At 41.9% G+C, this 12,806-nt stretch overlaps 2 protein-coding genes across 4 annotated transcripts in view; one reads left to right on the top strand and one right to left on the bottom strand.

Moving 5' to 3' along the window:
- The first annotated feature begins 1,950 nt into the window (after nt 1–1,950).
- Nucleotides 1,951–12,003, top strand: entpd8 (ectonucleoside triphosphate diphosphohydrolase 8). Of its 2 annotated transcripts, XM_029693547.1 has the most exons (10): nt 1,954–2,319; nt 3,320–3,459; nt 3,918–4,035; nt 4,481–4,631; nt 5,068–5,227; nt 5,961–6,191; nt 6,770–7,036; nt 7,174–7,284; nt 8,112–8,243; nt 11,480–12,003. In XM_029693547.1, exons 2-10 carry the CDS (start codon nt 3,337–3,339, stop codon nt 11,699–11,701), a joined length of 1,515 nt encoding a protein of 504 aa, XP_029549407.1. In that variant the 5' UTR covers nt 1,954–2,319; nt 3,320–3,336; the 3' UTR covers nt 11,702–12,003. The 2 variants fall into 2 exon arrangements, with proteins under 2 accessions (XP_029549408.1, XP_029549407.1); XM_029693548.1 differs by lacking the exon at nt 8,112–8,243 and having other exon boundaries at nt 1,951–2,319.
- The window catches only part of rab44 (RAB44, member RAS oncogene family), a 21,012-nt gene continuing 20,083 nt past the window's right edge, over nt 11,878–12,806 (bottom strand). For both annotated transcript variants that reach the window (XM_029693546.1, XM_029693545.1), the window contains exons 8-9: nt 12,557–12,633; nt 11,878–12,394 (exon numbers count right to left, since the gene is read on the bottom strand). In XM_029693546.1, coding sequence (XP_029549406.1) covers nt 12,301–12,394; nt 12,557–12,633 — 171 coding nt within the window. In that variant the 3' untranslated portion in view covers nt 11,878–12,300. The remainder of the gene's footprint in view (nt 12,395–12,556; nt 12,634–12,806) is intronic.

Genomic DNA, 12,806 nt, shown 5'->3' with positions numbered 1-12,806 from the left:
AATATCATTTCAGAAATATCAACATAAAAATATTGATATGGCCAGTTTTGTAGACCATTTCTCTCCTCTTGCTGCATGTTTAGCTCAACTCGAAATAACAGAGAAATGCTCTGAAAACCAACGTGCTGCAAATTATCTAAAATGTTTTGTCACCCGTGCTTGTTTTGTTGACATTTTTAGTCCTCAGTGTTGCTCCTATGGCACTAATCTGGTGAGCACCTTTGGAGCTCCTTCCAAGCAAGGCACTTGATTGGTTTGATGTGTTGCAAGGCGTCACTGATTTACACCAGGTTCCAAGCCCTCTATAGCTGACTTCTGCCATGGAACTTCCCCAGGCTTCCCATTTTAGGGAAGCCAAATTCGCAACTATTCTATATACGTCCAGTCATTGTGCTAATGCCAATTAGCATTGGCTCGCAAAACTACAAAAGGTATCGATAACTTAATATGACTCCGGGGAAGTAGATTTTTAAATATCCAGAAGTATCCCTTTAAACCTTATATGGTTGAGCATTTTGCCATGTCGTTTTGTTCTAATTTTCCCTGTAGTTGCTGCCAGTTTGGAAGCCTTTGTTAAGGCCTCTAGAAGTGCCACCAAATATTCATAAATATTCTGTAATGTGTAAACACTTTACCTAGCAGCCAACATGCTGACACCAATCCCTTGTAATTACAGTAAAATACTCTGAAATACAAACCCCACCCCGCAATGAATTTCATTCAATCATTCTGATTACGGTAGCATTTACTTTTTTTACAGTATAATACAGTACATTTTTAGGATTGACTGTGTCTCTTTACACAGTACTTGCTTCAATACCATATTTATATTACAGTGTTTTGTAATATGAAATACAGAATTTTACTTTCCAAATTCACGGTAACCCCTTTGCAGTGCATGTAAAAAATTATTTTAGTTAGTTATTGAGTTATAGAGTACCACAGTATGAGTCATAATACCTATAAAACCTAGTGGTCAAACAAGGAAATGGTTCCAATAGTTTTTCCACCATTCATTTTTCACATAAGGGATTTTAGAAACACTTAAAATAAGGGCTGTGTTTCTTGTAGGCCTACCCTGGCGTGACGTTTTGATAACAGTGTAAATCTCTCTAGGACAAAGTGACTTTTATCAATATATTCACCTGTATTTACCACCCAAAAATGAAATGCTAATTAGCTGCTAATGTGAAGAACTACGAATGCCATGATGATCTGGATGAGTCTGACAACTTGAGGCAAAGGTAAGAATCTCTGGATTAACTATATCATATTAGCAAAATGTTGTAATTAATAAACTAGCTACATTTCTTTAAATTCACAATTCTGTGAACTTTCTTGTGCAAGTTTTAAGTTGACACAATACCTGTTAGCAAACGTGTCGGCTAGAGATGACGTGCAGGAGCTTGCAGGGATTTGTAGTCTTGCATAATGTCTGCTTTGGAGCTTGCAGGGATTTGTAGTCTTGCATAATGTCTACTTTAAATCTAATTAGCATTTTCAAATTTGAGAGTAAAAAGAGGCAAATATATTGATAAAAGTCACCTTGTCCGAGAGAGATTTACATGGTTATCAAAATGTCACGCCAGAGTAAGCCTACACAAAACACAGCCCTTATTTTAAGTGTTTCATAAATTAGCTATGGGGAAAAAGTAATGGTGGACAAACGATTGGAACCTTTTCCCTGTTTGACCGATAAGTTTTATGGGTATTATGACACCTCCACTGTTGGGCCCTATTGAAGAGTGTATTGACAATGAGGGTAGGGCTTGGTTTTAGTGGTTTCAGTAAAGATAAGAGACAGTTTCTTGGAAATACTGTCCTGCCCTGTATGCAAGTGCAAAGTCAATAAGTGTTGAATGCTCAAACATTTGTCTTTCATGGTTATTTCAAAGGCAGCATTGTCAGCATTACGTCAAACATGAGACATCACATACTTCAAATGTCCACATATACAATGTAATCAAATTCGTGAGTAGTTGTGAGGGTTCTAACATTACATTTCAGCCTACCACTTGAGGAAGAAAGATGACAAATTGTACAGTGCATCAGATCTTGGGAGGAAGAGAGAGAGAGTGTGAGTTTATTAGGGATACGTAAGGTAGGGAGGGAAAGAGTGAGAGAGCGAGAGAGAGGGTGAGTGAGAGAGACAGAGAGAGTGCGTAAGTGAGAGTCAGTGAGAGCACAAGAGAAAGGCGGAGAACGCCTATACTCTGGTCAGTGTAAGATCTTGCGAAACATTTCTAAGGTAACGCATCTGTTTCTAATTTGACCTGGGGGTCAGGGAGAAGAGATCACAGAGAAGAAACTTCTGTGACGGTAAGTCCAGTTGTTTTGACCATGTTGGACCATGGAGGATCAAGTGGAAAACTCCTGTCGTCATCTCATGTTTTAATAGAAGAGTTCAGGGGCTTTCTCTGTTAATGGTTGACTACTAGTCAGTCACTGCTCCTATTTGTCTTTCATGGTTATTTTGAAGGCAGCATTATCTGTTAAATACGTTATGCAAAATGCTCTCATGTTAACATCTTTATAATAGCACTCACTACGCAGTAAACCAAGACAAAACTATACTGTTAAGCGATATGTACATTTTGGATGTACAGACAGCATTTTAAGATCACATAATGTACAATAGTCATTGTCAGTTCTTTACACCTTTGGAGAAGAGGAGACAGTGGCATAGGAGACAAGTGGTATAAATACATTAAACTCACAATTGCTGTGGTAAAATCTGAATCAGATTATATATATATATATTCTGATTCAGATTACATATATATATTCTGATTCAGATTACATATATATATTCTGATTCAGATTTTATATATATATATATAAAATGATGTCCTTGCCAACTCTGTAACGAGTCTGATAAGAATCTGATAAAACAAAGCAGATACATCAGATAAGATATACATTATTTTGGGATAGACAGTGGACATTTTGCCTATTTATAGAAATAAATGAACTGTCACAAGTACTGTTATAGTGTTATAAATAACGTTATATTTATGAATGAAGATCGATGACAATGTATATTTCACATTGATGGCATGAAAAAAAACTCCAGTATAATTTTTTTTTTATAATCAAAGGATTGATTTTCAGAGAGACAGTTGATTAGTTCTCAACAAATTTGCCATGTGTGTGTATGTTTTTCCGGGAGAGTGGGCTTACGTGTGTTTGGAATGAAGATGTCACTGGTAAAACAGATGTTATCTTTCGCGATGGTGGCATAAAAAGAAGACCAAAGTGTAATTTAATCTGTGTGTGTGTCTGTGTGTGTGTGTGTGTGTCCGGGAGAGTGGGCTTACAGGTGTGTTTGGAATTAAGATGTCAATGGTGAAACAGGTTGCGCTGGCTGCAGTGGTGGTAGTGATGGGATGCGTGGGCATCATCGCTCTAATCCTCACATTAGTTCAGCACCACTTGGTGGATCTCCCCCATCGCATGCAGGTGAAGAAAAATTGTTACCTGGGTTGTAACTACAGTAATTGGGGAAAATTCACTCTGGGAACTCACCCACGTAAAATCCTAAAATCCACCTTAAAAATCTACGTTTTTCATGTTGAAATCATTTAACTTTGGGAACGCCGTTCCAACGCGTTCCCTCCTAATTCCACCCTTGACCCATTTGAATATGACATTTCCTTCATCATTTCCCAGACATCAATGTTACTTCACAAAGCACATACCTCACAGGATGCGACAGGGCCCCTGTCAAGCTCCCAATATGGGACAATATTCAACAATAATATGGGACAGTAGGTACTCAAAAATGTCCCAACAATAATATGGGACGTTATCAAAAATGTATATTTATTAGATTGTCCCAGTAAGGACAAAGTTACTCTTAGTTTCTCTCTCTCTCCCTCTGTTGGTATTTGAGTTCTCTGTCTCTGTGTGTCCTTCAGTATGGGATGGTGTTCGATGCTGGATCAACACACACTTCTCTCTACATGTACCGTTGGCCTGGCAACAAAGAAAACAACACTGGGGTGGTGTCACAGATGCTGGTCTGTGATGTTGACGGTCAGTGCTGAGTGCTGTCAGTGAACCATTATTACTACTCTATTATTTGATCTCTTAGGGGTGAATAACTTCTACGTAAGGCGAATATTCACTTAGTCATGCAATGACGTTAAGGTTTCAAAATTCCAGTAACTTTCCCAACATTCCCAGGTTTTGGAATGTGGAGGAAATAAGCTGCAGGGGCAGCCTCCAACCTGGAGTTCCTCATCTGGGATTTTGGGAAAGTTACCGGAATTTGTCAACCAAATTTGATGTCAATGGGAGAGTAGTTAGGATTTGCCCCTAGAAGGTAGAAGTTAGAATATGCCCTTAAGTCATCTTACCCCTATTTTCATGGCAGCTTGATCGCAAGGGCCAAGACAAATCATAATTTACCACCCAGTAATGGTTGTCACATAAAAAAATATACCAGTGACTCACCACCCTGTCCCCTGCTTGTCCGTAGGAGATGGCATCTCTAGCTATGCCCAGGACCCACCTGGTGCAGGGCTCAGTCTGAGGAAGTGCCTGGACAGTGCACTGGCAGTCGTCCCTGGCAACCAGCGGAGGGAAACTCCTGTGTACCTTGGTGCTACCGCTGGCATGCGACTCTTGCAGTAAGTCAAGACTGCGCTCTGTTATCTTGATAGGTGTAATCATTTTCATTTACCTCATCCCAATACTACGACTTTATGAATGAATGTGCAAGGAAAACCTCCCACTAATCTATGTGGTGACTACACTCTAAGAATAAAAAGGTGCTGTCTAGAACCTATAACGGCTGTCCCCATGGGAGATCCTTTTTAAAGAACCCTTTTGGTTGCAGGAACATCCCTTTTGGGTTCCATGTAAAACCCTTTCCACAGAGGGCTCTACCTGGAACCACAAAGCTTTTGGAACCCTTTTTTCTGAGTGTATTTAACCTCCTGTACATTATGACTGAGTGATGTATGCTCTTTCAGGCTGCAGAACTTGGTTTTAATAATAAAGTAGCAGTTATGAAATCTACTTACATTGTCCGGTAAGAGTGGCTGAATATTTTCCTCTCCTCAGGCTACAGAATCACACCCAGTCTCATCAGGTGTTGGAGCAGGTAACCAAGGTGATCCAGGGGTATCCCTTTGACTTCCGGGGGGCACGGATCCTATCTGGGATGGAGGAAGGGGCTTACGGATGGATTACCATCAACTATCTACAAGAGAGCTTCATCAAGGTGTGTATGAGAGGTATTGACATATTGAATGTACCAAGCTGTCTGTCTAAACTACTTGCACATAGCTTGGACACCCATACATACCCCACAAGACATGCCACAAGAGGTCTCTTCACAGTCCCCAAGTCCAGAACCGACTATGGGAGGCAGACAGTACCGCATAGAGCCATGACTACATGGAAGTCTATTCCACATCAAGTAACTGACACAAGCAGTAAAATTAGATTTAAAAAACAGATAAAAAAACAAACACCTTATGGAACAGCGGGGACTGTGAAGCAACACAAACATTGGCACAGACACATGCATCCACACACATACACGATAACATACGCACTATACATACACATGGATTTAGTACTGTAGATATGTGGTAGTGGTGGAGTAGGGGCCTTAGGGCACACAGTGTGTTGTGAAATCTGTGAATGTATTGTAAGGTTTTTAACATTAACATTAAACTGCCTTAATTTTGCTGGACCCCAGGAAGAGTAGCTGCTGCTTTGGCTAATGGGGATCCATAATAAATACGAATACAAATATAGGGAACGCGCACCCGCACACACACACTCCTGAATGGTGTCAACCTTGTTTAGGCAGAATTAACAGAGGTTTGTGGATATACAGTAGTAGTACCATTTATAACCACTGTAATAGCTTGTTATAATGGTGAATTGCAGGTCTTTGCAGTTTAACATTATAGCTAACATACAGTATTTGTACTTCTCCTGAGCAGTACACCTTCGAGGGAGAATGGGTAAGCCCTAAAGGAAGGAAGATCTGGGGCGCCCTGGACATGGGAGGCTCTTCTACCCAGATAGCCTTTACCCCCGGCCAGCCAGTACAGGACCCTGCCTCCACCCTGGAACCCAAGCTCTATGGTTACCAGTATGAGGTGTACACACACAGCTACCTGTGCTATGGCAAGGAACAGGCCATGAGGCAGCTACGGGTTCATCTACTGAAGGTACTGCAAGTAGTTGTCTGGTCACCTGTTAGATATGACTCAAAGAAATTGCAGAATGGTTTTGGGTACTGTAAAAATGCCAGGTAAACTCCCCCTACATGTAGATATAAAACCAGTTTTCAGGAAGAGAAACGTGCAAACAGGCAGTAGTGTTTTGGCCTTACCCAGGCCTTCTTTAAAGTTAAGATCTGCATAAATTGAAACAGCGCCACTGGATATCTCAGGTGCATTTATTATTGTTTTTAGATTTTAAAAAATTGTAACAGGTCAGAGGAGCATCCTGCATCGTGGTAAAAATAATCAAAGTACATACTCTGCTGTTTTATTGCACGTGCAATGATGTCCGAGGGAAATGTTCGTTGTTTAAAGTAGCCACTTTGTTGCTGTAATATCGCAAACAGACATGGCAGTTTCACCGCTATGGATTCCAGCTTTAAAGCACATCATAAATATCTAGGGGCCAATCTAATTACCCAAAATCTGTTTGACTGAATGCTTCTCAGTTGAGTCAGAAGCATTTTATGGCTGTTTAAAGGGCTGTTTTTCTTTTGATTCAAGCAAACTTCCTCCTCTCTCAGATGAGTGGGTCTACCCGCCCAGTCAAGCACCCCTGTTACCACCTGGGCTACAATCTAACCCTGACTCTGGGTGACCTCTATGACTCCCCCTGCGTTGCCAGACCCGTGACCTTTGACCCGGCCTCAGAGGTCACCTTCACAGGGACCAGTGAGCCACTGCGGTGTCTCAACCAGATGAAGAACATCATGAACCTGACTGCCTGCTCCCTGGCTCCTGACTGTGGCTTCAACGGGGTATACCAGCCCCCAGTCAGTGGCAATTTCTTTGTGAGTATTCATCCCATATCTACGCAAAGCCCACTCAACTGGCACTCCGGGCAGGCTCAATCAAACACTCCAATTTGAAAGATGTCTGAACTATGTACAGTATATATTGTCACCATCATACTGTTCCTTCTCCCTAGGCTTTCTCAACATACTATTACACCTTTGACTTCCTTGGTCTGGCTCCTCAGTCCTCTCTGTCTCAGGCTACCACCACTATAGACACTTTCTGTAAAAGGACCTGGGACTCGGTGAGATATAGAGACCTCTGCTGACCTTTCACAATACCAGTGCACTTCCTAAAACTGTATACCGGTATACAGATTCATAAATTCATACTCAATCACATGCTGAACTTAAACTATAGTATATCTCATAATAACCTAATTCATAATGGGGCCGATTCAGACTTTGGAATTTGTGCCTTTCATACGCACGCCTTTCTTTTTAGATTAGAGATTAATTAGATAATGGGGTAATGTCCATAGGCGGGGGGGGGGGGGGGGGGGGGCATCTCGTCGTTGTTGGCAATCAAGCCTACTAATGTCGTTTCATCAGCAAACTTTCCTACGCACTTCTCAGTATTTGGTATTCAGAGTTACCTTATTTAGTCACGTAACACATTCTGTAGGTGTGCCTACCTTGCACGCTCTGAATACATTCATTCAACCGCTGAAAACACTCCCAATTGTTGTCCAACAGATTTTCTCGTGGATTTTTCTTTCAATAGGGTTTTCAGTACATTTATCTTAAGCCATCCCTTTAAATACAGTGTACCTTCTAGTTCAAATTTTGTCAACAGAAAATATACAGAAAATATTGAGAGAATGTGTTCAGAATATTAGGGATCATTGAAAGAAATCCATATAAATGTGTGCATATTTGTCTACGTTTCAGCCCCAACTTAAAGATAAAAAAATACTCTGATCTTGTAGATTATTTAGGTTTAGGAAAGTATTTTTGAATCATAAAAAACAGGTTTGGAGATACATATGAAAGAAAGATAACGGTGGTTTGATTAATTCAGAAAATTGCCACATTCAGTTCTTCAACACATGGCAATCAATTATTTTGGCAGCTCAAGGCAGAGTATAGTGAAAAGGACAAGTACCTTCGTGATTACTGTGCCTCAGCAAACTACATAATGACAGTACTACTAGACGGCTACAAGTTCAACCAGACCTGGGGAAATATATACTTCCAGAGACAGGTATGTGCTTAACTATACACTTGTGTATTGACATATGTAAAACATCAACATCCAATTCGAAAGATTTTGCTTCAGGACACAGAATGAAAGACATTTTACCACAGAATTCATGAAAAAAGGAATGTTCTTGTATGGCAGTCAATGTGAATAGCTGTGCTGCCTTAATGAAGCTGTGTGTCTATCATATACAGTCGTGGCCAAAAGTTTTGAGAATGACACAAATATACATTTTCACAAAGTCTGCTGCCTCAATTTGTATGATGGCAATTTGCAAATACAGCAGAATGTTATGAAGAGTGATCAGATGAATTGCAATTAATTGCAAAGTCTCTCTTTGCCATGCAAAGGAACTGAATTCCCCAAAAACATTTCCACTGCATTTCAGCCCTGCCACAAAAGGACCAACTGACATCATGTCAGTGATTCTCTCGTTAACACAGGTGTGAGTGTTGACGAGGACAAGGCTGGAGATAACTCTGTCAGGCTGATTGAGTTTGAATAACAGACTGGAAGCTTCAAAAGGAGGGTGGTGCTTGGAATCATTGTTCTTCCTCTGTCAACCATGGTTACCTGCAAGGAAACACGTGCCGTCATCATTGCTTTGCACAAAAAGGGCTTCACAGGCAAGGATATTGCTGCCAGTAAGATTGTACCTAAATCAACCATTTATCGGATCATCAAGAACTTCAAGGAGAGCAGTACAATTGTGGTGAAGAAGGCTTCAGGGTGCCAAGAAAGTTCAGCAAGCGCCAGGACCGTCTCCTAAAGTTGATTCAGTTGCGGGATCGGGGCACCACCAGTACAGAGCTCGCTCAGGAATGGCAGCAGGCAGGTGTGAGTGCATCTGCACGCACAGTGAGACGAAGACTTTTGGAGGATGGCCTGGTGTCAAGAAGGGCAGCAAAGAAGCCACTTCTCTCCAGGAAAAACATCAGGGACAGACTGATATTCTGCAAAAGGTACAGGGATTGGACTGCTGAGGACTGGGGTATTTTTCTCTGATGAATCCCCTTTCCGATTGTTTGGGGCCTCCGAAAAAAAGCTTGTCCGGAGAAGACAAGGTAAGCGCTACCATCAGTCCTGTGTCATGCCAACAGTAAAGCAGCCAAGGGAGTGGGCTCACTCACAATTTTGCCTAAGAATAATAAAGAATGGTACCAACACATCCTCCGAGAGCAACTACTCCCAACCATCCAGGAACAGTTTGGTGACGAACAATGCCTTTTCCAGCATGATGGAGCACCTTGCCATAAGGCAAAAGTGATAACTAAGTGGCTCGGGGAACAAAACATCGATATTTTGGGTCCATGGCCAGGAAACTCCCCAGACCTTAATCCCATTGAGAACTTGTGGTCAATCCTCAAGAGGCGGCTGGACAAACAAAAACCCCCAAAATCTGACAAACTCCAAGCATTGATTATGCAAGAATGGGCTGCCATCAGTCGGGATGTGGCCCAGAAGTTAATTGACAGCATGCCAGGGCGGATTGCAGAGGTCTTGAAAAAGAAGGGAAGAACACTGCAAATATTGACTCTTTGCATCAACTTCTTGTAATTGTCAATAAAAGCCTTTGACACATGAAATGCTTGTAATAATACTTCAGTATTCCATAGTAACATCTGACAAAAATATCTAAAGACACTGAAGCAGCAAACTTTGTGGAAATTAATATTTGTGTCATTCTCAAAACTTTTGGCCACGACTGTACATACATATAAACTCAGCAAAAAAAGAAACGTCCTCTCACTGTCAACTGCGTTTATTTTCAGCAAACTTACCACGTGTAAATATTTGTATGAACATAACAAGATTCAACAACTGAGACATAAACTGAACAAGTTCCACAGACATGTGCTAACAGAAATGGAATAATGTGTCCCTGAACAAAGGGGGGGGGGCTCAAAATCAAAAGTAACAGTCAATATCTGGTGTGGCCACCAGCTGCATTAAGTACTGCAGTGCATCTCCTCCTCATGGATTGCACCAGATTTGCCAGTTCTTGCTGTGAGATGTTACCCCACTCTTCCACCAAGGCACCTGCAAGTTCCTGGACATTTCTGGAGGGAATGGCCCTAGCCCTCAGCCTCCGATCCAACAGGTCCCAGACGTGCTCAATGAGATTGAGATCCGGGCTCTTTGCTGACCATGGCAGAACACTGACATTCCTGTCTTGCAGGAAATCACGCATAGAACGAGCAGTATGGCTGGTGGCATTGGCATGCTGGAGGGTCATGTCAGGATGAGCCTCCAGGAAGGGTACCACATGAGGGAGGAGGATGTCTTCCCTGTAACGCACAGCGTTGAGATTGCCTGCAATGACAACAAGATCAGTCCGATGATGCTGTGACACACCGCCCCAGACCATGACGGACCATCCACCTCTAAATCGATCCCGCTCCAGAGTACGGCCTCGGTGTAATGCTCATTCCTTCGACGATAAACGCGAATCTGACCATCACCACTGGTGAGACAAATCCATGACTCATCAGAGAAGAGCACTTTTTGCCAGTCCTGTCTGGTCCAGCAACGGTGGGTTTGTGCCCAAAGGCGACGTTGTTGCCGGTGATGTCTGGTGAGGACCTGCCTTACACCAGGCCTACAAGTCCTCAGTCCAGCCTCTCTCAGCCTATTGCGGACAGTCTGAGCACTGATGGAGGGATTGTGCGTTCCTGGTGTAACTCGGGCAGTTGTTGTTGCCATCCTGTACCTGTCCCGCAGGTGTGACGTTCAGATGTACCGATCCTATGCAGGTGTTGTTATACATGGTCTGCCACTGTGAGGATGATCAGCTGTCCGTCCTGTCACCCTGTAGCGCTGTCTTAGGCATCTCACAGTACGGACATTGCAATTTATTGCCCTGGCCACATCTGCAGTCTTCATGCTTCCTTGCAGCACGCCTAAGGCACGTTCATGCAGATGAGCAGGGACCCTGGGCGTCTTTCTTTTGGTGTTTTTCAGAAAGGCCTCTTTAGTGTCCTAAGTTTTCTGTGAACTTAACTGCCTGAACTTAATTGCCTACCGTCTGTTAATGTCTTAACGACCGTTCCACAGGTGCATGTTCATTAATTGTTTATGTTTCATTGAACAAGCATGGGAAACCGTGTTTAAACCCTTTACAATGAAGATCTGTAAAGTTATTTGGATTTTTACAAATTATCTTTGAAAGACAGGGTCCTGAAAAAGGGACGTTTCTTTTTTTTGCTGAGTTTATGTTTATATAAATCACTGTCTATCAGGTGGCAGATACAGACATCAACTGGACGCTGGGCTACATGTTGAACCTGACCAACCTGATCCCTTCAGAGCGCCCCCTGGTGGTGACAGGTGTGCAGCATGGCCAGTGGGCAGCAGAAGTCTTCTTCATAGCTTTTGCTGTGTTCCTCAGCCTGTTGGTGCTAGCCATACTGTTGCTCTGGAACCCACGAGGCAACACAACTAGTGATGCAATCACACTCTGAACGTCTCTGACTTCTAGTCTCTTCTTGTCCATACAGATTAGGTACAATGTGATAATAGCAGTGAGTCAATAAGATAGACGAATCGGACGAGCGTGGTTGCTCCTGGAACTCACAGTAATAGTTAAAGAAATAATTTGTAAAATTTTCTGTCAATATGACTGGAATTATGGAGGCAATTGAATGTATTATGTATTTATTAGATTTGTATAAACTGCATAGGTGCATGTTTTACAAGCAAAAAAACTCAGACAATAAATTGTAATATGACACTATCTACTGTAAATAAATAGTGTTGGTATGAATATATATATCTCTTCGTAATTTAATAAATATAATTTTTCCCCCCACAAAGAAGTAGAAAAGGGAGAATCATCTCAAGCGTCACATTACTACCACTACAGTATATGCTTTGGCATGCATTGACAAATGTTTTATTTTATTTAAATCTGCTATATAACAAATAGAACATTTAGAAGTAAAAATACAATCATAAGGGCTTATAGGGCACAAAGGCATGTATGTGTGTGCGTACAGGGGTGCGTACGTGCGTGCGTGTATGTGCTGCAGATTATGACATGTACCAATCTTCTCCACCTTGATCAGCAGCAGCCTGATTTCTTCTTTGGGGGTTCTTTCTGCAACACCAAGCTTCCCTCTTCTTGTTTTGTCTGCTCACCCAGCTGCTTTAGCATCCTTGAAGCAACAACACACCAAATCAATGTTTGAATATTCACAGAACAGAGTCCTCTTCCACATGCAGATAATGACAATACGCAGCCACATCCAGACTACACACAACAACACAAACAAACAATTCATTTTACTGTACTTGGAAGACCTGTCGGCATGTCTTACCTTGCCAGAGTTTCCATAGACAGAGTCACATTGTCACCTGTTGCAGCACTACACTCCATAAAGAGCATGTCGTACCCCTTTAAGAGTGAGGGCAAGTATCATCAATAAAAGTATTATTTGTATTTATTATGAATGATCTCAATCCTGCTTTGCTACCACTGTCAATTTCAGCACCAGCTACAGAACTGTAAAATAATAATTTACATCACCTGTAAATCCTACAGTCCAGTCGCCCACATTCTAGCTGTTA

This window comes from Salmo trutta, chromosome 16 (assembly GCF_901001165.1).
Source record: "Salmo trutta chromosome 16, fSalTru1.1, whole genome shotgun sequence".
In the NCBI taxonomy this organism is placed as follows: Eukaryota; Metazoa; Chordata; class Actinopteri; order Salmoniformes; family Salmonidae; genus Salmo; species Salmo trutta.
The sequence above is the reverse complement of the archived record's forward strand: the minus strand, read 5'-3'. Positions and strand labels throughout refer to the sequence as shown.

Bases quoted from the DNA above. Each gene is read 5' to 3' on its own strand.
- entpd8 (XM_029693547.1), top strand. From the start codon at position 3,337: ATGTCAATGGTGAAACAGGTTGCGCTGGCTGCAGTGGTGGTAGTGATG. The intron at 6,192-6,769 runs GTACTGCAAGTA...CTCCTCTCTCAG, and splicing joins TACGGGTTCATCTACTGAAG to ATGAGTGGGTCTACCCGCCC. The intron at 7,037-7,173 runs GTGAGTATTCAT...CCTTCTCCCTAG, and splicing joins CAGTCAGTGGCAATTTCTTT to GCTTTCTCAACATACTATTA.